Here is a 26,619-nt window from a genome sequence, read left to right on the forward strand (position 1 = left end):
ACATGCTTGTGGGTTGCACATTATGTTTTTTTGTTAAAGATAACAACTAAGGGAAAGAGATAACATATAATTTGTAAAAAAAATGATAATAAATATAATATTGATGATAATAAAAACATAGATAAGTTTGGTTTTGTAGCCTTTCTAACCTAAGCAATTAAGCCCGAAGAGGTGTTTTAACATCTAATATCCTAAAGTCAACAAACTTAGGAGCTATTGACCTAGTGTTTGTTACATGGATTGAGGAGAAAAGCTTAGAGAAATCAAAAATTGCACTATATATGTATCGGTATCTACAACCCAAGTTACTAAGCTCGCAGGGGTGTCTCAACACGTAATACTTGAAGACCAACTAGTCTGGGAGTCATTAGCCTAAAGCTCATTACATGGGTTAAAGATGCATTGTGTTTTAAGTTATATATGTATATATATTAAAAAAAGAAAAAAAAGATAATAATCTCAACCCAAGGAAGTTAAACTTAGAAAAATATTAGAACAAAATTGTGTTTTCATCCAAGTAAAGCCCCATAACTATGTGTTGATATATTGAGCATAAAAGGAAGGTTTATTAATATCTTGGTAAAGAGGTATAGAGTAGACATATAAATATAATGAGAGTTTGTTTATTTGAATAGATCAAAGGAAGTTAAATGATGAATGCCTTGCTTTTGGATCTTGTAAATTGTTTTTCTACTTTAATGTTTTAATTACTAGGGACTAGTAAGAAGTTGGTTGGGGTGTGTGATTAGTACTTAAAAATACATTTTTTTATTAAGGTTTTATATCATCATATTGCACTTAAAGTATCATTAAATTCCCTAACTTGAGCATGTTTTATAATATCAAATCCGATAACATAAGATATCTTTAATTTAGGGTAAATGCTCATTTTGAATGCAGGCATATCTTACAATTTAAAAGATTGATTTGTGTTGAAAGTGAAAAGACAAAGAAATGACTAAGCTTAAAGAAGAGATGTTAGTTCAATTCAAACTGGAACACCATTCTGTTATTGGATCATAACTGGAGTTGTAGAACATGGATTTAGGTCTGGTTTATATGGATGGAAAGCTAAGACATAGATCTAAAACTTTCACGAAGAGTCCAAGATTCTAAATGAGATAATTAATATGATCATGTTACTAAGTTATAACCCGATTGGAATCTCCTTTATGTGTAGTTTCCTGTTAAGTAATAAAAAGAGTTTATATTATACTTATTTGAAATATCATTAGTGGATCCTCTAACTTTGACATTTGTTTTATCCTTATTTAATCCTTACATCAATATCACATCTCAAAAGTTCTCTTCAACGCCTTTTCATTTATTATTTGTAATTTTATATAGTTGATTTCCTTATGGTTCGACCCCGGTCTTGCCGGGTTATTTATTACTTTGATACTCCTGCACTTGGGATAAGATATCAATCTTTTGATCATGTCAAAGACCAATCTCAAATCAATAAAATGTTAAAGGACCAAATAAAAATAAAATTGAGGTATCAAAGTAAAAGAAAAACACCAAGAGAAAAAAAAAAGAACCATTATTGAAATCTATATTGATTCCTCTCATGTTCAAACAATAAATTAATGAGTTTTTTTAACAATTATAATAAATATAATGAATGGGAGAAAATATAAAGATTATTTGGTATTCGTATACATTGTTAGCTATGTGATATAAATATATTTCAATTGGATTCCACATGTATAAAATATGAGTATGTAGAAATTGTGTAATTATTCTAAAAAGAGTAAAGGAAAGGAACAAAAATGTAATAAAATAACAAATAGAAATGCAATTAAAAAGAGATTATTGGATAATCTTTTGCTACATGCAAGTACATAAAACAAGAAATCTGGAGTATTAAACCAAAAGATCCAAGAGGAATTGTGGTTCATGGAATTGTTTTACTACAATAGCATGTTAATATAATAGAATATTTTGTACATAATAGTTGTTTGCACTTTAAAAAAATATTATTTTGTTATATTTTTTATACAATTTTCAGTCAATCATTTATATTGGTTAATTTATATGAATTAACTAACTAATATATTTTCAATCAATTATTTAATTTTCAGCCAATTTTAATACATATTTTTTTGGTAAAAAAAGAAGAAGAATGGAGGTAGGTTATCCAAAATCTCACCACGACGTATTGTTTTTACTATATCGTTCACTCGCGTTACGCTACATGTTGGAACAATTTTTCTTTTTGAACATACAAAAGAAGCATACATGCATTGCTAATATTTTTTTAGTAATTTTTCATTTAAAACCATATAAAGGTTGTTATTACTCATTTTTGACCACATAAAAAATCAAGAAAAAAATAAAAAGAAAATAAAAAAATACAAGATGATACACATGAAGAAAGCTTAGAAAGTTGCCCAAGCTGTTGGTAAAAGACCAAAATGACAAGTGAAAAAGTTGAAGGATCATAATGTACAAGATTGATAAAATTGGTGATCCAATTCTGATTGATAAAAGACTCATTCGGTGAAAATATTTTTTATTTATGGTAAAGAAATACAAATTTGGATGAGTAAGTACTCAATAAGAATTTCAGAAGGCTTAATTAATTTTATTGAGGACTTAACTAGAAGGAAAATCAATTTTTTTAAAGTCAATTTGAGTGTTAATTGGAAGAAATTGAAGTTTGGGGACTGAAATTGAATTTTAGAAAGTTTAATTGATCAAATTAGGGGTTTAATTGTGAAAAAAAATTAAAGTTTAATGGCTAATTATGGGTTTAATTGAAGAAATTCAAAACCAAAGATCAAATTGTAAAAGGTGCGGGGCTTTAAGGGCTGAAATTGACCAACTCAGTGGCCAAATTAAAGAGAATTGAAAGCTTCATGGTCAATTAATGGTCTAAGTGCACAAATCAAAAACCAAAAACCAAGATGAAAATGACGCTAAACTTTAGGGTTGATGATTGAGTTTGACATGAGTGAAATTGCATGAAATTAAAAGTTTGGGAGATAATTATAGGTGTAATTAAAAGCAATTGAAAGAATAAAGACTAAAATAAAATCTAAAAGATCTCAAAATACAAACTTATAATTTCTAAGGGTTTAACCTAGACGATGTGTCGTTCACCCACTATTTATCTTTTTCCATGACAGTTTTAGATGATTGGGTTAGCTCCTTCCAATAACTCATTGTAGAGTTCTAGACCTCTAAATAGCACAAGGTTTTCTATAAATGGAAGAAAAACATCCCTTCTACAACCCCATTTCCATGAAATTGGATGTTTACATCCTAATTTTTCCATAGAAGTCTCTAACTTCTTGTCATTAATCAACCATCACTATAATTTTAGATTCTAGGCTAATCGATATGGCATCTTTGAATGAATAAATATAAAGCTACAAACCTCTACATTAAGTAAGGTTAGATCTAAATGAAAGGTGTGTGCATTTTCTACCAACTTCAGGTGGTTTTCAATGACGTTTACATGGAAATTTCTTTGGCAAAACCTCAAAAGTGGTCAATCCAGTTAACCTTGACTGTGACACCCATTTCACAAAAACCACTTATTTTTTCATGTTTTCACGTTTAAAACCTTCTCAAAGAGTTCTTATCAATGAATTTAAAACCTTCATCTCAAGATCAAAAGACAAGAAATAACTCATTGCCCTTCAAGTCTAACAAAACCACCAAAGACTCCTAAAACCAAAACCACAATTGCAAAATCAGCCTAGTACAAGAGCTCCAAGTTATTAACTTTTTTTCAAAACCCTGTCATTTTGATCAAAGGGCTAAACTTTGATCAATTTTTGATTGAATCCACCTAAAAACCTAAAAAAATCCTATAAATATCCATTGAAAAATCAGGAAAAAAAAGACAAGAAAAAGAAAAGAGGAGAGAAATACTGAAAAAAACCCTAGTTGTGAAGGTTCACCAGCCTAGCACAAGGGTCTCATTAGCTTTGAAATGTTTGAAATTGATAGAGGCAAAATTCTTTTCAAAAGTGAGCAAAAAAGTACCAGCTACTGTTTTAAGTTTTGAAGGTATAAAACCTCATCTAACCTAGTAGGTGATATCTATGAGACACACCTCTAGCCTTCCCTTATATGTTTAATGATGTTTTTAAATATTTTTTTGGTTTAATTTTGTTTTTGGAATTTGTCAAAGGTAGTGGTAGATGTTTAATGGCTTTTTTCTAGGTCGCTAATACATGTTTTTGGTTCTTAAGTTTAGCTTAAGTCTCAAGTGTTTAAAGAGTCGGTTTTGAATTCAGTTTTGATGTTTTTGTTGGTTGAGGGTCGCAGTTTTGGAAGTTGAAATCTTATACATGTTTTTGATGATTTGAGATTATTTGTTAGTGTTTTGTTTTATTCAAACATGTTTGTTTATGATAATATGGTTTTTTGGGGCTAAGAAAGCTTGATTTGGAGGCATAAAATGTATTTTCTAGGTTTGACAGTGTTTGTTGGGTTTTCTAGGCAACTTAGGTTCATGTTCTTCATATTCATCCGAAGAATATTGTCATTAGTGCTAGTTTTAGGTCTCATTTTGATTTGGTTTTAGTTCCTTTAAGTTTGTATGTCATCATTAGTAACTAATCTAGAGTTTTCATACATTAGTAACATATTTTTGTGGGTTTTAATCTTAGAGCTTCAATTTTAAACTGAAACCTTTTTTTTTTTGACAAAAATCATGATATTTGAGCAATAATCGAAGCAAATGGATACTTGATTTTTAATCTACGTTTGATTGCGAACAAAACCTTGCCTTTTATTGCTTGAAATCTAGTATAATTTGATGTTTATGTTGGTGGGTTTGAGTTTGAATGTTCTTTATTGTTCTTCATGTTCTTTATTTTTCATGGTGTTTGATATGTTTTTGTTAGAAAGTTTATGTTTATGCGTTTTTTTTAGTCTTGATCCGTTTTTGGTTAATGGCTTGTTTTGGTTTAGTTTTTGGGTTAAACCTTAGTTTGTGGTTCGGTTCATGGTTGAACCAGTGCTTTTTGGGTCGACCCGGTCTTGGCAAGATCGGGTCAAATACTTAAGGATTTGTTTGATTTGCCGTTGTTTTCATAAAAGGAATTTTGGCTTAAGGACATGTTTGGCAAACACCTCTTTACGCTTGTGTTTGACAGTTTTGTTTTAAACAGAAATATAGTTTTGCCAAATATGGTCCTAAAAAAATTCTCTTGAAAATCAAAAAATGATTTTTGCTTGTTACATATGACTCAATTCTTAAAAAAAAATTGCATTTTTATTTATAAATTTTTTTACCATGGTTTTAGAAAATACATGTGCTGATTTTCCTTTGTATTTGTTTTTGGAAATTTAAAACAAATTTGTAAAATTTCTTAAGGATTTGAAAAATATTTCAATAACCCTAAAAATTTTAATTCATGAAAATAATGTGTCAACATCCTAGTATAAATATTGGACCTATAAGTAGGGTGGTATTTAAATACTAAGAGTTGACTAAATTTTTTTAAGAATTATGTTCAGTATTCATAAATTTTAATTGAGAGTATTTTTCATCATAATATGCGAGTTCTGAAAAACTCTTCTGGCTTCCAGGATAGGTGAACTCTGTTAGAGAACTTATATGGACCCTTTCTATAAGAATCTATCTAGGCATACGAGCTCATAATGAATTCAAAATGCCAGATTTATTCACAGGAGTAAATCTTTATGATGAGCTATAGGCAGACCGCTGGTTAGGAACTCATCAAAACCTTTAAAACCATATCTAGACCACACAATGCTAGATTTACCTCGAGTAAGGTGCGTTAAGGGTGCTAATACCTTCCTTAGTCGCAACCAGTCCCTTACCTTTTGAATTTTTGATAAGACTAGCACACCTAGGTCTCCTAGTGACTCTAAACCAAATAACTAGGTGATGACTCCTTGACCCTCGACATCACATTCTTCATGTGCCCAGGTGCGATAGAGGTTGACCCAATGTGACTTGATCGACTTGATGGATATAAAGACAACTCAAACAAACAGTAAAAACATAGTTTGATTAACAAAAATTCAAGACAACATCTTTTTTTAAAAAATAATATTGAAACGACAACATATTGGATCAATACGGGATATGACACGAATCATAAGATCATGATAATTCTATACAAAATAAATCAAAACAAATTATGAAGTTTAATTTCCAATCAACCCAATATTGAAGAATGTAATTGAAAAAATTAATTAGAAAAATAAAATAAAATTAACTTGAGTTAAATTGCCAAACTTATGATCTAGGTAATGAGATCAGGATAACCTCATTGAAAGTAAACAAAAAAAATGACCTGAGTCAACTTGGATTAATCTGTCAAAACCATGACTAAAGTCATAAGATTTTGATAACCCCATAAAAAGCAAATCAAAATAAATTATAAAGCCCGATTTTCAATAAACTCATTGTTAAAAGTTGGAAATGAAAAAAAAATTCAATGTAAAACCAAGACGCAATAAAACGACTTAAATCTACATGGGTTAACCCGCAAAAAACATAACCTGAGTCAAAAACCGATATAACCTCATAGAAAGCAAACCAAAATAAATCATGAAGCATAATTCATAATTAATCCAATGCTGAAGACTGAAATATATAAAACACCAATTTTTTTAAAAAAATTGAGTCAACTAAGTTAACCTACCAAACCTGCGACTCTAGTCATGAGACCGAGATAACCTCATAGAAAGTAAACCAAAATAAATGCTAAAGTTGAAGGATGAAATTGAAAAAAAAAACTCAAGTCAACTAAGTCAACTTGCTAAAATTATGACACGGGTTATGAGATCGAGCTAACCATGTATAACGCAAACGACAATAAATTATGAAGTCTAATATTCAATAACCTAAGTATTGAAGTATAAAGTTAGGAAAAGAAATATAGATTTAGGAAAAAAGACCAAAGCAAAAAAAACACGATTGAAATGAATTGTGTTTTGTGAGAAGATGCACAGTAAAAGCACCAACTTTTTTAGTTTATATTACTAGACTAAGAACCCGTATTATGTCATAGGCTGATAATGTTTTAAAAGAAGCAAGAAGAACTTGATACTCGAGTCATTAACTTGACTATATCCAATAAGATCAGTTAATTTAATAATCTGATTTAAATTGAAGACAACAATAGAAAACGAACCATAAAAAAACACCTGGCAATACTAAACAAAAAAACAAGACATCGATATCATACTTGTAAGGAAAAGAAAGAAAAGATCACTGAAAAACCACTGCCACTCGACCATGGATATTGCCCACAACAAAAAGAGCTTGCTAAGTTAGTTCAAACTCCACTGCTAAAGGATGCAAGACAACATCAAAAAAAGCTGTATGGTTCGCTAGAGCAATGCTTTGTAAAAGCAAACTGAACAAAACACAGTGAAATGAGTATCCATCTATATTCAATTAATCAATTTTATTTAATTAAAGAAAAAAATATTTTGAGAAAATATATATAATAAAGAAAAAAACATAAAAAGACCCTAGATAACCCAACTAATTAAAAAAAATAAAGGATGTAGCAAATATATAAAAAGACAGAGCTTAATCTTCAATAAACTAACTATCAAAAGATAAAATTTGAAAACACATTAGCTTAAAAGAGTGATAAAAGAAATCTTCAATAAACTAACTATTAAAGGATAACATTTGAAAACACATTAGCTTAAAATAATGATAAAAGAAAAGGCAACCCCTAGCGAACATTCTTAAGCTGAGTTAATTTTTCAAATTAGAATATGTGGAATTTCAAAATGGGGTTAACTACGAAGCTCAAATCCAAATCAACTTAATATTGAATGATGTAATTGAGTGTAAAATAACACAAAACTAAAAAAACAATTTAGCGAAGCAAAAACAAAACACAATCAAAGAATAAGAACAAAATCTGATAGGAAAAAAAATAATCGAGCATGAAATTATAAAAAAGCCACACTATAAAATTATCTTAGATTACATAAATAGCAATTGAAAAAAATAAGGACTAAATAAGACAAATTTTAAAAATCAAACGAGGATGGAATTGAAAAAGAAAATCAATTCTCACGAGTTATTTCAAATAAAAGAAATATCAACAAAAAGATCAAGAACTAAATAAAAAATAAAGAGAAGTAAAAAAAATAAAATAAGGATGAAATTGAAAAAAATTTGGATTTTCATAAGTTATTTGAAATAAAATAAATATCAATAAAAAGATTAGTGACAAAATAAAAAACAAAGAGAAGCTAAGAGGCCAATTTAAAAAATTACAGGGCAAGGTGTAAGATTCAAAGGGTAGAGAGGGAAAAAAACAAAAAAACAAAAATGGTCATCGAAGTCAAATTAGAGGTCCATTTTCTACACGTCACTTCTATATGAACAAGACACCAAGTTAAATCTAATGACGCTCCAAAATGGTATTTTTGGTTGCCAAAATCAACTGTATAAGCCATCCTAAGAAGGTCGAGTGGCTGATACGTTGACGCATGCGTCAACTTTCTTATTATTATTATTATTATTATCTTGTCTAAAATCCCTTAAATTTATTAAAAGACAAAACTAACACTCACTTTACCTAATAACAATAAAAAAACCAATATTACAATAACTAAAATACCCTCATATCCAAGGCATACAAAACTAAAACCGAAGACAATGAGGCATTTTTATTGTGAAAATAAAAAGGATAAGACAAAAACACCCCTCCTAACTAGCTAAAATATTTTGTATAAAGGTTAAATAAGTTATTTTACTGTTCACTTTGTAAGTAAAAATACAAATCTACCCTTCAATGACACCAAACACTGCATTAATCTTAAAGTATTTATGATAATTTATTATGCAATTTTAAAGTAAATACCTATCTTGCCCTTGAACAATTTAAAAATACCAAAATACCCCCATTAAAAAGACAGTCATGCCCTTATTTTCGATAAGGCATCATCATAGATTTTAAAAAACAAAAATGTAGTATTACCAGATTCCGGGATGCTAGAAAAAAATATGCGGGCACAAGCACCTGAGCAACATGAGCCTTCTATTATGAGTGACTCTGGACCTGAGTCACCAAAATTAGCTATACGAAGCCCTCAAAGCAAGTACAACAAAGATAGGGGAAGAAAGGTGTCAGAGAAAGCCTAAGGCCCAAGATTCAGAGAGTGCCTTTGTCAACGAAGAGTGATAAAAACAGCTCTATCAATCCCAAAAGGATTTTTCTTTTTAAAGTAAAGTAGTAAATTCATTGTTCCTGTCCATAATGGAAAGTATCTTAGAGAACATTATTCACCTTGCTTTTTAGTTTTTTTCTTTAATAATATCCGAACATATTTAAAAGAATCCTTCTCAACATGAATCTTCATAAATGCAATCTTAATATATTAATTACATTATTTTTTATTTTAATAAACAAAGTATTAAGTTTTTAATATTTTGCACAATATAATTATAATCATTATAGTTGTAAAATCTGATATGAAATAGAGATTAAGGTCGACCTTCAATTTGTTTTATAAAAAAATTAAAATAATATTGTTTTGATTAAAAAAATATATCAACATATAAAAATTTAAATTTTTACCGAAACAAGTTAAGATTTATTAAATCATAAATCAATTAAGTTTTTATTTTTTAATTGAGACTAGTCTAAACACTGGATGAACCCATTATCTTCTAGATCTAGTTTTATAAATGATAAATAGTAAGATGGACAATATGACCTCTTTGTAGACATGCATTGTTGATTTTTTCAAAGAGAGGAAATGGGCCAAAGTAACATAATAAGTCCACCACACAAAGCCAGCCCATTTGAACAAAAGAATATCCATCAATCGATCATTCCAAATCCCATAATTTAATCTAGGGTTTCTCTTACTGTTATAAACTATCACTACCACTCCACACAATTCTCTCTTTCAATCACACTGTTTATCGCTCTCTTTGTCACCCCATCTTCCAAGTAATTGAAAAAGAGAGATCCATACCCTTCTCATCATCATCTTCAGTAATGGCAGTCACTTTCTCAGATATCCACACAGAATCCGGCCTCAAATCCCTGGACGAGTATCTTGCCGGAAAATCTTATATCTCCGGAGATCAGATTTCCAAAGATGACATCAAAGTTTACGGTGCTGTTTTGGAGAATCCTGGTGATGCTTTCACTAATGCTAGCAAGTGGTATGACTCTGTTTCTTCACAGCTTGCTTCAAGGTAACAATTTTTCACTTTTCAAAGTTCAATTTCGCATCTTGGGGTGATTTTGTTTTGGTTTGGTTGTTGATTAATTATGAGTTTTGTTTTTTGATTTATAGCTTCCCAGGAAAAGCCACCGGTGTAAGAGTTGGTGCCGCTGCCGCTGCTCCCGTTGAAGCTGCCCCTGCCAAGGAGGTTCCTTTCTTTCTTTTCATAATTTTTGCTTGATAACTGAATGTTGATTTCTGGTTTTTGTTTTCAATTGGGTATCTCAAAGTTTGGATCTTTTGCCATGCGTATGTAGCTTATACACTGTGTGATTTGATTAGCTTTGCTGCATATAAAACCATTGCCAACTAGGAGTAAAATAATGTAATCGATTTAGAAGGCCATGAGCTTATTACCCAGCAACACACAGATAGGGCAGCTTTAACTTGCAAATTTAACGTTGCAAGTTGCAGACTTCTGCACTGGAACCAGCGATAGTATAGCTGCTGCTGTCGTATGAGTTCAAATTTAAAGCTTGACTTGTGTTTCTCGCTGGTGTGCTAGAGGTAGGATGTGATGATAGTTCGTTATTGTTTAATTCAAACTAATGTTTTATAGTGTTTTATTACATGCCAGAGATGACTATTTTGTGGTCAAAGTGATAGGTCTAAGAATAATTTGCTGGTGATTCCAAATCACGCTGAATTTGCTATTCGGTACAGTGCTTTAGTTTCGAATTAGGAATGTCCAGTGCTTTGGTTGTATTGGTGCAAGTCACATGGCAAAAATATTAGGGGCACTTCTTGACTAGCTTGCATTGAACTCAGAAGTTTTCCCTGTTCTGTTTCAGGCTGCTGGTGACGACGACGACGACTTGGATCTTTTTGGTGATGAGACTGAAGAGGACAAGAAGGCAGCAGAGGAGAGGGAGAAAGCTAAAAAGGGATCCTCCAAGAAGAAAGAGAGTAAGCGTCCTTGGTCCCCTTTCTACTTCACTCCGAAACCTCGTTCATGCTCTTGTATAACACAGTTGAAAACTTATCTGGGTAAATAACACAGTTGCAGGTGCCAATTGCCAACTGCGACTCTAAAGTTTCACGATTGCAGTTGTCATCGGTGACTTCTTTGGCAGAGGCAATTTTATTAAAATCTCTAATAAAGATAATATTTTTTTTTGGGTTAACATAGATTTGGATAAAACAGAAAAAGATAAATAAATAAATATTATCTTTATCACAATAATATTATTTATTTTTAAAATATTATCTTTAAAAAGTAAATAAATATTATTTTTACCTTAGTTCTGATAAAAATGATATTTAATTATTTTTTAAATTCAAAATTTAAAATGGCTATTAATTTTTATTAACAAAGTGGCCTCTACCACATCTTTTAAAAGTGTAGATGACACCTGCAAAGTAGCAGATGCAGATGAGATATGCAACACTTTGCAAACTATGCTAAATAAGTTTTCAATTGTATTATTTCCCCGCTTTTTTTTCTTACTGTGCTACTTTAAAAAAAAAAACTCCTTTTATGACTTCATTTTATATTCTGCTCTGTTGACTTTTCCCCACCTTTAGGTGGAAAATCTTCTGTTCTCTTGGATGTGAAGCCATGGGATGATGAGACAGACATGGTGGCGTTGGAGAAGGCAGTTAGGAGTATTGAGATGCCCGGTCTCTTTTGGGGAGCATGTATGATTTGACTTGACTGAGTTTTATTTATTTATTGCATCACACTTGACTTGATTGTGTGATACTAACCAGTGTGTGTTGGTTTTGTTAAGCGAAATTGGTTCCAGTTGGCTATGGAATCAAGAAGCTCCAGATCATGCTTACCATCATCGATGACCTTGTATCAGTGGATTCCCTCATTGAGGAGCGTCTCACAGTCGAGCCTTGCAGCGAATATATTCAGAGCTGTGATATTGTTGCCTTCAACAAAATCTAAGACTGCTTACATTCTACTGGTTGTAGTGTAGCCATCTTTGGCATTAAGTTTTGCTGGTCAGTCATTTCCTTTTCGTTTAATATCGTGTCCTGGTAATCTTGTGCCTCTGTTCTCTAGATCAGTGAGATATGAGATGACGATCACTTAAAAAATTAAATTCCTCTTCTACTGTGTTTGGCTGCATGCCTCCATATGAACTGTTTTTGCTTGTCTTATTATAAAATATTTATTCAATTGAAGACTTGACTAACTTGGTTTTCTCGGATTTTTTATTTGTTGTTCTTAGTTGAATTTTTCTTGGCTAATTTTTAATTATTTTTATTTTATCATTCAATATTTAAAATAATTTTTAAAAACAATTCATAAAATTAAAATTCCTTTTAAATTTCATCCCTTCTATTTTTTAATCTTTTAAGTTTGGTTTTTATTTTTTTTAATTATTATTTATTTTGTTTAAAATAATTTTTTAAATTGATATTATTTACAATTTCATCCTCTTTAATTTTTTTTTCCATTTAAATTTGATCTTCAATTTTTTATTGTTTTTTTTGTTACTTTGATAATTTTTTTTATCTTTTTATGTTTAATTCTTCAATATTAAATTGGTTGGGATCATAGTTTTTGTATTGAGCTTGGTCTAGGATTTTAAGGGTTCAAGTTTTAGAGGTTAACCCAGTTTTCGGGGTGGCTTGTTTTTTTTTTCCTTCCTTTTTTATAAGCATATATTTTTCATTTTCTTTTTTAAACATTTATTAAATTGGAGATTAAGCTCTGTTATTTTTATTTATTTGATGTTCGTTGAATTTTTCACTGATTTATAAAATAACTCGGGTTATTTTGAGTCTTTTTATTTGTTGTTCTTTATTGAATTTTTTTGGTTAATTTTCAACTATTGTAATGACCATTATTATTATTATTATTATTATTACGACAAAAATTATAAACTTGATTTGAAAGATAAAATTAAAAACTATAAAAACTTTGATAAAAAGGTAAAGGAAACTAATAAAAAATCAAAAGAAGAAAGATCAAATTGAAATAAAGATTATTACTATTGAAAAAATTATAAATTTAATTTGAAGGATAAAATAAAAAATTATAAAATCTTTGATGAAAGAGCCAAGGAAATAAAATGAGGATGAAATAATAAGAAACAAATAAAATTTATAAGCCATTTAAAAAAGATAAAAAAAAATGGGGATCAAATTCGAGAGATGAAAAACTTAAGGAGGATAAAATTTAAAAATCTTTTCAATTTAAAGTGATTTTTTCAAATAAAACAAGGACTAAATCTGAAAAAAAAAAGTTCAAGGGCTGCTGTGTTTTTTTTCATGGGTAGTGCCAACATCGACTATGAGAGAAATGAAAGGAAAAAAAGAATATCAAACCGTCACCAAATCGAACATTATCATCATACACGTTATGCCTAAGAAGGAAGAGAACACCGAAACAGATCCAGTGACATGGCAAGATAATTTTTTACACCACCACAGTCATCCACATACGTTGTTCGAAGACATCAGAGTGGCTAATGTGTGTTGTACACATGTTAGCAACTTTTTGTTTTTTATGTGTCAAAAGACAACATTACCCCTAGGACCAAACATCTATTGCTAAAAAACCATCATGAAATGACGAATTGGCCCTTACAAAGATGTTTTGAGAATTTTCCTTTCAAGGGTGATAGAGTCATTGCATTGTTCTAAAAAAGCTAAAAACCAAAAATACCCTTAGTCGTAGTTAAGTTAAAGATTGCTTTTAAAGGTACTAAAGTAAATCCATTATATAAAAAGTTTATGAAAAGACAAAGATGCCTCTTAATAATTGAAGAATGACAAAATGAACTTTATGAAAATACTAATCTACCCCTATAGGCTAATTATAATGGTTTTTTTTCCCTCAAGTGCAAGAACGTGATTCCACTATTGTAATCCACAACAATACCTAATGTACAATGTTGATGTTAAGGAGTTAAATGATGTTTTGAGAATCAGCGGACATACAAAAGTCAATGAAAATGATGACAACGACAAAATCAATGTAGAAGATTGCGATGAAGATGAATATGATGAAATTGATAAAAAAGTAGATAATTTTGATTATGAAATGTAATGAAATTAACTTTATTGTAATATTTCTAGATGTTCCTTCACAATGACATGAATTTATTATTACATGACAAGGAATGTAATATTTTTTATGATATTAATATTATACATAGAATTGATGATATTGTGATGTGATTTTAATGTATTTGTAGGATGGATAGATAAGAAATACAGATATAATTTGGACACAAAAAATATTTTATATTGATGGAATTACTGACAGACTAAATACGTAGAAAAAGTCTAGAGAGTTAGAATAAAATTACATGTAGTGCCATTGAGACTTACAGATGGAACCATCAATGGATTAAGTTCGTCGGTATATTCTAGAGAGTTGAGAAAAAAATAACACTCAAATGCCACTAGAATATACAGATGGAATCACTGATAGATTAAGTTCGTCGGTATATTTAGAAAGTTGGAAAAAATTTACACTCCAATTCCACTAAAACATACAAACGGTATCATCGACGAATTAAGTTCATTGGTATATTCCAGAGAGTTGGGAAAAAATTACACTCTCATACCACTAGCTATTACAGACGTAATCATCGATGGACTAAAATTCTATCGATGATATTTGGGAGGGGTTTATATAAAATTTCAGGTTTAATTTTTTTAATTGTTAGTCAGAAATTTTATCGGTAAAAAAAAAAAACCACAATTAAAAAACCAGAATTCTTAACTTCATAACAAAAGTTCATCTTCTTCCTCTCTCGTTCTCTTCCTTACTGTAATTTCTTCTTCTCTCTCTATGTTTTCTTCATTTCTTATCTCTTTGTCAAGTTCTTCTCTTATTCTTCACTCTCATTCTCTTCCTCTCTCACTCTATGCCAAGTAAAATCTCTAACTCTTGCTTCTTCTTCCTTTTATTTTTTATTTTTTATTATTAAAGTGGTTAATTAATTGATTTTTCCTTTTCAATCTAAGCCAACAAGCTCTTCATCTAGGTAAATCTCATTTTTCTTCCTTTAATTTGTTGAAACCAAAACTGTATTATTTTGATAGAAGTTGTTTCTGGTTGGTTCTTGTTTGAAATGGTACCAATGGGTTTTGGGTTTTGATTCTTGATACCTTGTAAATCTGTATTATTAACAAGTGTTTTGTTGGTTGTTGTGTGTTGGGTTTTGATGTTTTTGCTTCAATGATTACTGGGCTTAGGGTTTTGAGACTTAATTGTTTGGATTTCTTATTTGGATATTCTACTTTTATGAGGTTTGGTTAATTTAATGTTGTTTTGTTAAGGTTATTGCATGTTGATTAATAAATTTTATGTGCCTATTAAATATTTTTCATAGTTTCAAATTTGTGAGGTGTGTTTCTTGAGAAAATGTAATATTAAATTGAATTTGTGTGGCGTGTTTATTGAGAAAATGTTAAACATTAATAAAAATAGGCTTTCTATTAAGTCTAATTTATTTTAAAAATTAATTTAGATGTTATGTCACTTGTTAATGAATACAATTAAGATGATGCATTTAGTGAGTATATGAGTTTTCTTAGGAATAATATCTACTAAGTGATTTGAGTATTTAGGTTTGAGCATATAAGAGCAAAGGGTTGGTTTGAATTTTGAAGAGATATACTCTAAAAATAGGTCTCTTTACTGATTTAAATTAATTTTACATTGAAGTAATAGAATTTTTCATTCCTCATATTTTTTATGTTTTTTTTTATTTAGAAATTGATAGGAACATGGAGAAGTCCTAAATAAAATAAACTAATTTGTGAAAACATATTATTGATGTGTATTTGTAGGTAAACAAAATTTGAGTAGTCTCCTGTATAGAAAAGGTAATGCCAAATTTTTTTTTAAATAGGATTGTCATTAGCGTGTCATACAAATATGATCGCTGCTAGTTCTCTTAGCAACATTTTTGATGACCATAAATCATTACGTACTGATTATGAACATGTACTTCAGGCACAAACAACCTTTCTCAATATAGGTTTGTCGAGTATGATGCCTCCACGCTGATGGGGGGTCTGTTTGGACAGGGAACCATTTACTGGGAAGTACATTATCCAATGGAAGCCCAACCACTCAATGTAATTTTGTTTTCCTTTCATGCACTATTAAAAAATAAAGAACATTTAATAATTTTTGAAAAATTAATTTCAATTAACGAATGCAATTCCAGGTTTATAAATGTTGAGGTTGCCAGCGTAATAACATTGATGATTAAATCATCGATGAAAGTGCAATTGTTTTAATGTAGTCAGGTTTTTAAAAATCCTGAATGGAAACCCATGATTGATGCATGGTTCAGAAAGTTCAAGGTTAATATATACTTTATTTTTTTTATCATGTTAATTCGGCTAGTTTATTCATTTTAATAAATTAATTATTTTATAAATTTATTGTGCAAGGAAACTTTTACTGGGATAAGGCCGACAACGTTTTTGTCAGGAGGGTTTGAGAGAATCATAATACAACGAGGTAAGATTGAATACTCAATATTATATTTTTTTTATTTAAATTTTATTTTTCATTTATTAACCAATAATTCATTTATATCATACAGGTTGCGTGATTTTGGTATGAGGTGAAAAAAAAGCTAAAAAATATGCCAAAGAAAGAGATCTTCTAGGTTGGAGAGACGTGACAGTTTGGAGGGATTTTAGACATGTACACGTCTTAGAGGCTATATGGACATAATACATTCAACATGCGATATTTGAGCGTTTTGTGCAATGGTTGCAGTTTGATACGGAAAACCAAAATAGAGAGATTCACGATACCATTACCATACACACTAGCGCATGCATTCTGTTTGTTTCACATGTGAAACAAATGATAATATTCTTCTTTATTACATCTATTTTTTTAAAAGAAAAATGTTGTTTTATTATTAATATGTTTAACTAACAATAGTTTTCTTTTGCAGGTTACGGTTCTTCGATGCAAACCAAGACCGATGAAGCTTTTTGTAGAAACTCACATGCAAAATGATGACCATTAGAAAGAGGTGCGGCAACTCATGGACAGTCGAGCTCAAAAGTTCATGGTATGTTGGATTTCAACAATTTCTTTTCTTAAGTTATTATTATTTTTTTAATTTGCTAACTTTTTTTTTCAAGAAACATATAACACCCGATTGCAGGAGAGATATATGAATGATCTTTTGACCCATCTAGAACTCGATCCGGATTTGTAGTTGGAGGCAAGATCGTCCAATGGACCCGATAAAAATCAAGTTTATGATATCTCAAACATTATGACAGAGGAGTTGCGAACGACCTAAAGTGTTTCAACCATTGGATGCTCGCAATCAATTCTGAGCACTAAATCTTCGGAGTTCTAGGCAATTTTAAACCAACAAGTTGAAGCTTAGATGACCCATCTGGCGACTGAGACAACAAGACTTAGTTATGAGAAGACCGGACTCTAATGATTGTACATGGAGTTCAAATCATATATGGACGGTATATATGCTCCCTCTCATTGCCCTCATGTCTTGGTGAAGACTCGTTTCCTCCTCTTCTTTCAGCCCTTCAATTCTATATGAATTATATTTAAACTGATAAATTTTTAATTTTATAATAAATATATGATTTTTTATTTTAATTCTTTTCTACTATGTTTATTATATTTTAAAAAAATATTTAAACAACTTACTAATAAGCTTATCAATAAAATAAGTTTGTCGGTATATTATGAATATTTGGAAAAGAATTACTAGAAATGTCACTAATACTATTTAATCATCAACAAAATTCATTTGTCGGTAATGTAGACATAAATCACTAATGGAATTACAAACAGATTTTTTGTCAATTATATTTTATATTCACTAATGAAAATCCTGACAGAATGATGCCTACACTTTATTTTGTTTGGCATGTGTTTTTTGTCTGTAAATCCATTGGTAATTATATTACCGATGGAATAACTAACAGAACATAAATCATCGACAATAAGTTTTCTGACAAACGGTAACTATTCATGATCTAGTTGATAAAACTTATGCTAATGGAATCATTGTCTAACAACCGATGAAATATTCTGTTTGTAAATTGCAAAATTCTGGTAGTGAGCAACTTTTCATGATCAAGATGACCCCATAAAAGACAAAAAAGATCTTGAGCAAAATTCTTAACCATAAAAAATTAAAAGAAAACAATATAGTAATTAGAACAATGAGAACCAAATCTGATATAAAAACTAATGAAATAAAATAATGAGGGACTTAATTAAAAAATAAAATAAAATAAAGGATAAGAAAGAGCAATTAAAAGTACGAGGACCAAAATTGGATTAAAAAAAATGAAATAAAATGTTGAGAGACTAATTGAAAAAGAAAAACAAATTAAGAAAAAGATTTTAAAAAAAGCAATTAAAAAAATAAGGACCTAATTTAAAAAAATAAGAAGAAATGAAATAAAATGTTAAGGGTTAAAATTAAAAGAAAAAAATAACAAACCAAGAAAAGGATAAAAAAAACAAAAATAATGAAAATAAGTACCATATTTGATATAAAAATAAAATAAAATCAAATGGAAAGAGATGAAAAAAAAAATCTAAAAAAGAATCCAAAACAAAGAAAGACCAATAAAAAAAAAGAAAATCATAATTGAAAGACAAATAAATAGGAGGAAAACCCTGATTTTTGATTGATCTGACACGAATTTCAAGGAGCGAAAAGAGAAAATAAATAAAGAAAAAAAGTCAACCACTATCAAACCACCATGACTTGAGTAACACGAGCTGTCCTATAAGCTTCGCCTCTACTGAACACTTCAAAGACACGATAATTGGGAAATTTTAGTCACCGCATGACGTGCCAACAATGTTTTCTTTATTAATATTAATATATTTTTTTGTTTATAAAAATGTTAATTTTCCTTGGATAGAGTATAACAAAAAAACCATAAAACAAATACTAAAATATCCTTTGACCCATCCTTTAATTTTCTTGACTTTAAGGACAATGAAGTAATTGTATTATTTATTAAAAAAAAAAGAAAATTGTACAGAATCTCTCTTAGCCCTTTTTTTAATTTTATTTTTAAGGGCATAATTCTACCAATATAAATTATTAAATTGTCCCAATAAATTTGCAAATGACTTTAAAACCCATGAGAAATACCATTCTAGCCCCGCAAACATGCAAAAACTTTGTACAGAAAAGAGCAAAATAATAATGACATTACGTAAATCCAAAATGAATTACATCTCACGGTCTACAGTGAAATACAGATTTTTATAATATAATCATGTCATGAGCTACTGTTATTTGGAGTGGGGATTTTGGGCTTAGCTTAATAATAAGAAAACGTATTTTGACTAAATGAATATTTTGGGTATGTTAAACATATAAATAACTATGTTTTTGTATTCTAAAATTCAAGATCTTGACAGGTTGATCACTTGAATATATTCTTGTTTTCACATCCCTATCCGAATTCGATCAACATAAATATATACTCTATGACCTGATCCTACTGTGCTTATTGCAGAAATCATACAATCCGTCTCAAGAACTGATTATGAGAGAAGGATAAGCATGTCCGTTCCTTTTATAATCATCTTAAAGAGGTATTTTACTTGGAAGTCTAGTACTATATGAGCAAACAGACCTCATAATACAACCTTCAAGACATTATGATTACAGTTTCCATCTCTCATGAATGTATGGTAAAGATAATACATCCACATCTCTTGCTTGTTAAGAATGTTGTGTTATTGTAGTTCTGTGATTAATGAAAAACAGTGCCCTCGTTTTCAATGTCATATCTTACTAGATTTATGATGTTACCATCACCTAGTTTCAGCAGCCATTGTTCTACGTACTCGATGCTACTGCAAAAAATCAGGAGAAAATTGCTGCGATATGATAAAACACCTAAGGGAATTCCCAATCTCATGTCTTCCTCTTAAGATTGTGTGTGTGTGTGTGTGTGTATTTCAATACATGTTCTAAATACCTTTGTCATGGAAAGAACCCTGCAACATTAGGAATGTTTAATTAATATATGTTTAGTAATGCCGTGCAGATGTTTTTGTAAAGATTTATGTGTTTTTTTAATGATTTTAACGTCGTTTACATTAAAATCATTCAAAAATAACTTGACTTTTTTTAGTAAAAACACAATTTGAAAACACTTAGAATGCAATCCAAGTGCATACTAAAGCTGCAGAAGAGGAAGAAAAGAAGGTGAATATTCAAGTTGATTCAGGTTATGATGTTACTGCTTAACAATCCAAAAACAAGAAAAAAGTCATGATGTTTCCAGCAGGACTTTATATTACAAAACAAAGAGAGAAAACCTGAAGACCACTTGTTTGTGAAAAGATTGTATGCTCAAGAGAATTTGGACCTAAGAAAGTTGAGCGGATTATTGAATTGAAAATGGTACAAAATGAAAGCCTTCTTTAATTTCAGTTAAATGGATCGCATGAGGCATACGGAATTCTTGGTAAAGGAACAACTTAGCTAGATTTTTCTTCATCTATTCTTTTCCTTACTCTTACCGTCGAGACATTTGAGATCATCCCCTTCACCTGATCAGCTCAGAAGCTAGGAGTTTAGACGTTAGACTTGTAAATTAAGTTGTTCATACGCCAGAAAAACAAAGCAACATGCATTTATCATCAGGAGAAGCAAGCAAGTTTTGAGCAATAATTTGGATAAATTAACATGAAATTAAGCATTATAAGACTCAATATGCTTCCTTCTTGCATCAGATTCATTCAAAGTTCAGCAATGGTTTACATTAGAAATAGTTATAGCCTGCCTGGAAACAATAAAGGACATTATACCCAAAAAAAAAGGTCGTTGAAGATAGCTTAAATTCAAGCAATATATATGTGATATACTAAAGGTAATTTATTAAAACCTGAAGACGACGGAAATGCATGAGAACCTGGAGAGGAGGAAGGAAATTCAAAAACTACAAAGTAGGTTCAAATGTAGCTCAATGATCAGACCTTGTTGAAGAAAAAAGAAACCTATTCCCCATCCTTCATGATGTAGGGCATGTTCAGGTCAAAGCTTAATCTACAAGCACTGGCCCGAGTAACTGGAAGGAAGGAAATTCAAATACTACAAAGGAGGTGCAAATGTAGATCAATGATCAGACCTAGTTGAAGGCAAAAGAAATCTATTGTCCATCCTCCATGATGTAGGGCATGTTCAGGTCGAAGCTTAATCTACAAGCACTGGCCCGAGTAGGTTCTCCAGCTTGATTGGCTTCTCCAGATGATTCTGTATTAGAAGTATTTTGACTTGCTTCTCCTAGTAAAGCTACTTCATGCGATGGAGTAGCTTTAACTGGCCCTTTCCAGTGGCATCTCTTATGACCTCCCAGTGCCTGCCCGGTGGGGAATGTCTTATGGCATATATCACATTGGAACGAGGAAATCCCCATTGGGACTGAGCCCTCCTCTTCAATTTCTTCTGACTGTTTAACTTCCGTGGAAGAAAGAACATGGCCTTTCACATCCATGATGGAGTTATAATCCAACAGTTCAGCTCTATCTGCATTGGCAAGGCCTGGTGGTACATGACCTCCTGGAGCATGAAATGTTGGAAACGCTTTATCATAACTGCGGCATCCAATCTTATATGATCCAGTGCCTTTTGAAGTTTCAGAATCATTCAACTTGCACATCCAGTTCATCATCATCATCTTCTTCTTTTTCTTTTTGGTGATCATACTGTGAGATTCATCATCCTGTTCATCTGAGTCCCTCTTCGTCTTGCCTTTCTCTTCATTAAACCAACACGAAACTCCCCCTTCACTGTCGAAAGCTACCGCCTTTTGATCATCCATTGGTTTGCCGCTGTTTTTTGGTTGAAAAGATTTATAAGTTGCTGATTCGTCATTAATCTTTAGCTTCTTGCTTTGTCGAACTTCCTCAATCTTCTGCTTCTCTAATTGGCCAGTACCATCGCGAGATAGTTCTATCAGATTACAAGCAGCCACAACTGGGTCCAGATCACACACAGCCTCAACTGGATCTAAGGTCCGCCCTCGCTTATCCCTCTTGTTCCAACTTGAGAGGGATGCGAGTAGATCAACACCATCATCTAAACCTTTTTCCATAGCTAAACCAATCTGATCAACCTCTAATCCAGCTGCAGATTCAGAAAGACTAGAGGAGCTACTGTGTTTGTCAGAAAATGAAGGCGGCTGAGTCCCCTTCCAGCCTCTATCAGGATGGAATCTCATATGGCCAAACAGAGAATTCATCGAAGGAAAAACTTTAGCACACAAACAACAGGTTGGTTTTCCTCCACTAGCCACACTCACATCACCAGCTTTGATGGTATTACATCTACTAGCGTTACTCTTCGACAATTTCAATTCATGCTTCTTCGTCTTTTCACGCTGGATCTTGGTAAGCTCTAATTTTTGAGCTTTCTTGAGATCTTTATCGTTCTTGAGATGGTGTCTCTTATGCCCTCCCCACGCTTTCCCGGATGAAAATTCTTTACCACAATATTCACACACCCGATAACCAGGTCCATGTAGGTCAGCAGCTGAACCTTCACGATCATCCCCGCTAGGTTTACTGCTGTTAGCTATTTTTATCTTGAAACAAAATTTCGATTTCGAAGCTAAGGGATCTAATGGTTGTGATGCAACAGGTTTAGCTGCAGCAACCTTGGCAGGATAATGATCCCCTTGGAAAAGCTCTCGTTCATGGTCATCCATGGGAGACAAGGAGAAAAGAAAAAAAGAAAAAGAAAAAAGAAGACTGCAGCACAAGCTAGCTAGGGTTCTAGGAAAAGGTGCTAAAGAAAAATCGGTATAGTGATAGATAAGTAGGGAAAGATAAGAGAGATTTTGCCGTATAAGATGCTACATTCAGGGAAAGAAGAAAGAAATAAGGCCTTGGATTGGATAGAAGAAACCATTTTGCGAAGATATCTCACAAATTTTAGGTGGCATTAATTCAGAATTTATTAGATTCACATAAATATTCATTGCCTTTGATTCTTCAATGAGAAATCCTTTTTGGTAACCTCTCACTACTACAACTCTTCGCTTCAGTTTCCATTTACTACACTTTTGTTATTGATATGCATGCATAGAACATGGTATAGTTGTAAAACTCGATTCGGTATTGTAAATTGATTAGAACTTGATTAATCCAGTACCTGAATTAATTTGAGTTAAAAAAAAAATAAAAAAAAATACTTGGTTGATTAATAATAACTTAAATCTCAACTTGTTAATTTTTTTTAAAATATTAAATTGATATCATTTTAATTTTTTAAAAAATATATTTTGATCATCTTAGCTGGCTTGTAATTCAAATCTTACATGAGTTGAGTTTTACAACTATGACATATAAAGTAAAAAATTATAAAATAAATTACAAACAATAAATTGAAGTAAAATCATTATATATAAAATATTCTAGGATTTGTTCTTTGATGAAATATTCACAGAGAGATAAATTTTGCTAAACCACCATCCCTATCCATCCATCCGAGGATATAGGATGTGATGTTAAGTATCCGAAAATAAAATTAAAATGGGCCATAATTTTTTGGTTTGGGAACTTAACAACTCATAACTTTTCTAATTTTTTTTTATAATAATAATTTATAAATCTCCATACTTTGTTTAGAATAATTAATTTCCTATTTTAATTTAAAGTAACCTTAATTTGTGTTTATACCGAATAGGAAAACAGAAAAACCCGTTTCAAGAAAAAATCTTTCCCGTTTTTTATCTTTAATTTTCAACCCATTAATTTATTCCATTAATTTTCAGTATTTTTCAATGTAAAATCAGAAAACATATTTCATTATTTGAAGTTTCAAGAAAAAAATCTAAATCGAAACCTAATTAAAAGGTGTTCAAATATCTTGTTTTTCTCATCTAGAAAAAAAAAAAAAAAAACTACCACACACCCAAGACAACAAAGAGAGAGAAGGATACAGCTTTTATTTTCATTAAAGTTCATGGTGTTTGAATAAATGTTGATGAAGGTGTTTTTGTGAGAGAAAAAAAAAATCATTAAAAAATGGAATACCAAGGACAACTTCAAACTTGTTCTACGAAATCTAGTCATAGCCTACAGAAAATATAAAAAAAAAAACCTATATTTGTGCAGTCACAGAAATATCTGTTTGCAATCCAACATCAGTCACAAATACAGCGAGTTCGAACATGAACAAATTTCGTTGTGTTTAGTTAATGTCTCCTAATATATAAAATAGATATATAAGGGAAATTAAGAAACCTAAGCCTCCATTGCTGCCTAGCTTCACCTCGCGTCAAATCCCATTTCTCCACAGCCTCCATCAACTTTTCTAGCATTGACAGCCACCTCGATCCAGGCAGCTATTCGTATTATTTCACAACCAACCAAGCCTCCCTTTAATTTTTGCTACAAAATTATATTTCTCTCTTTCTCCTCTAATTGTAGTTGAATTTTGTTTGTTATTGATGTTTATATTTGAGATTGAATTGATGGAGAATTTAGATAATTTTGTTTTTATTTTTCTCTATATATATTCATATATGCAATTTTTTATATTATGGGTGTTTTGTTTTTTATGAGAAATTATAAGTTTTATTAGATCATTGGCTCGTATTAATTATGCGCTATTGATCTTAGATTATGTTTTTAATGTAAAAAAAATATCTAAGCATTTTCTTTTCTAATACGAAAAAATATTAAACCTTATGAGAATTGATTTAATGTGACTTGATCACCTTGACGGATTCAAAAACAACCTAGATGACTAATAAAAATATAATTTGAGTTAAAATAAATATTTAATATGAAATTTTTTTAATTATAAACATTGATATGTTAATATATTGAATCGATTTGAATCAACTTAAGTTAACTTGTCAATCCACATACCAAGTCATGAGATCATGATAACTCTATAGAAAGAAAATCAAAAGAAATTATGAAACTCAATTTTCAATAAACTCAATGTTGAAGGATGAAACTGAAGAAAAATCAATTAAAAAAAAGATCCAAAAATATAACCAGAGTCAACTTGAGTTAACTTGTCAAACTCGTAATCTAGATCATAAGACCAAGATAACCCAATAGAAAACAAATTAAAACAAATTATGAAACTCAATTCTCAATCAACTCAGTGTTGAAAGATAAAATTAAAAAAAATTGATTAAAAAAGAAAAAGAAATGACTTAAGTTAACCGGGTTAACTCGCAAAACTTGATTCGAGCCATGAAATGAGGATAACCTTATAGAAAGTGGATTGAAACAAATCATGAAACCTAATCTCCAATCAACCTAATGTTGAAGAATAAAATTAAAAAAAAATCAATTAAAAAAAACTCGAGTCAACCAAGTTAACCTGTTAAATCTATTATCTTGGTCATGAGTATGAGATAATATCATAAAAAATAAATTGAATAAAATTATTAAATAAAATTATGAAGTTCAATTCCAATAAATCTAATGTTAAATGATTAAATTGAAATTAAAAAACAAACATAGATTATAAAAGAAAAAATAACAAAGGAAGAAAGAAAATACTATTATAGTGAATAATATTATGTGAGGAGAGGCACAATAAAAACCCCTTTTCCTTTAGTTTTTTTTTGTTAATGTTAATTAATTGTTTATTAAAAAGTGTTAAAACATTTGAGTTGAAAATTAAGAATTTGGAATGATGTTAGGTGTTTAATTTCTTAATTAGGACTTTAAGTATAATAATTAATTGGAAAGAAAATTTATAATGGTGATTGTTGATTTTTTTGGTAATTTTGCTTGAGAGTTACAAATAATAATTAGGTGTTGTGGGTGCAGATGGATTCAAGTTCTTCTATTCGATGATGATGTCACCATTGTAGTATTGGAGAGTAGGTATGAATCTAAACCACGGGAAAGGAATAAACATTCTATATATATACTTTAAATTTCTATGGATTTTAATAGTAAAATTATTTTGAATGAAAAATCAGATGATCTTGAAGAGTAAAATGATAATTTTATGAAGTTAATTTGTTATTTTTTATTTGTTTTAGAGTAACATTATTTTTTTTATTTTTTAACAACAATAAAATTATTCAGAACCTCAGGTTTAGAGGCTTTATAGAAATTTCATTTTTTAAATTAACGGTGTAATAACTTCATTTCTTTTACCATTTAAATTTTTTTAACCTTGACTTTAGGGGCTTGGAAGTAATTTCATGATGGTTTTTTTTAATTATTTAGTCTTAGGGGTATTTTAGTAATTTTTACAAATAAAATAAAAAAGAAAAAAGTTGTTGGTACACATCATACGCTTCGCCCCCTTTAGGCAGCGTGTGTGATTGATTTTGGTGGCCGTAATCGTGTTTCCACTGTATTATTTGATTCGTCTCAACATCCTCTTCCTTCTTAAATGATGAGTGTATGGTGGTTCATTCTGATTTGACACAAATTTGCTTTTCTCCCTTTCTTTTTCTTTCATTCACCTTAATATACACACT

At 30.3% G+C, this 26,619-nt stretch overlaps 2 protein-coding genes across 2 annotated transcripts; one reads left to right on the forward strand and one right to left on the reverse strand.

Moving 5' to 3' along the window:
• The first annotated feature begins 9,808 nt into the window (after positions 1-9,808).
• On the forward strand, positions 9,809-12,344 carry LOC133696218 (elongation factor 1-beta 1-like). The gene is made up of 5 exons (XM_062118373.1): positions 9,809-10,171; positions 10,273-10,348; positions 10,992-11,106; positions 11,725-11,838; positions 11,931-12,344. Exons 1-5 carry the CDS (start codon positions 9,969-9,971, stop codon positions 12,092-12,094), a joined length of 672 nt encoding a protein of 223 aa, XP_061974357.1. The 5' UTR covers positions 9,809-9,968; the 3' UTR covers positions 12,095-12,344.
• Positions 12,345-21,306: 8,962 nt separating this feature from the next.
• Positions 21,307-22,863, reverse strand: LOC133695042 (uncharacterized). The gene has a single exon (XM_062116800.1). The coding sequence runs from the start codon at positions 22,861-22,863 to the stop codon at positions 21,307-21,309; it is 1,557 nt and encodes a 518-aa protein (XP_061972784.1).
• Positions 22,864-26,619: the final 3,756 nt, after the last annotated feature.

Source organism: Populus nigra, chromosome 1 (assembly GCF_951802175.1).
Source record: "Populus nigra chromosome 1, ddPopNigr1.1, whole genome shotgun sequence".
NCBI classification, from domain to species: domain Eukaryota; kingdom Viridiplantae; phylum Streptophyta; class Magnoliopsida; order Malpighiales; family Salicaceae; genus Populus; species Populus nigra.

What these genes read in the sequence shown, in the direction of transcription:
- LOC133696218 (XM_062118373.1), top strand. Translation starts at nt 9,969, where the DNA reads ATGGCAGTCACTTTCTCAGATATCCACACAGAATCCGGCCTCAAATCC. An exon ending in AAGCTGCCCCTGCCAAGGAG is followed by an intron (nt 10,349 to 10,991) that starts GTTCCTTTCTTT and finishes GTTCTGTTTCAG; the next exon opens with GCTGCTGGTGACGACGACGA. An exon ending in CGGTCTCTTTTGGGGAGCAT is followed by an intron (nt 11,839 to 11,930) that starts GTATGATTTGAC and finishes GGTTTTGTTAAG; the next exon opens with CGAAATTGGTTCCAGTTGGC.
- LOC133695042 (XM_062116800.1), bottom strand. Translation starts at nt 22,863, where the DNA reads ATGGATGACCATGAACGAGAGCTTTTCCAAGGGGATCATTATCCTGCC.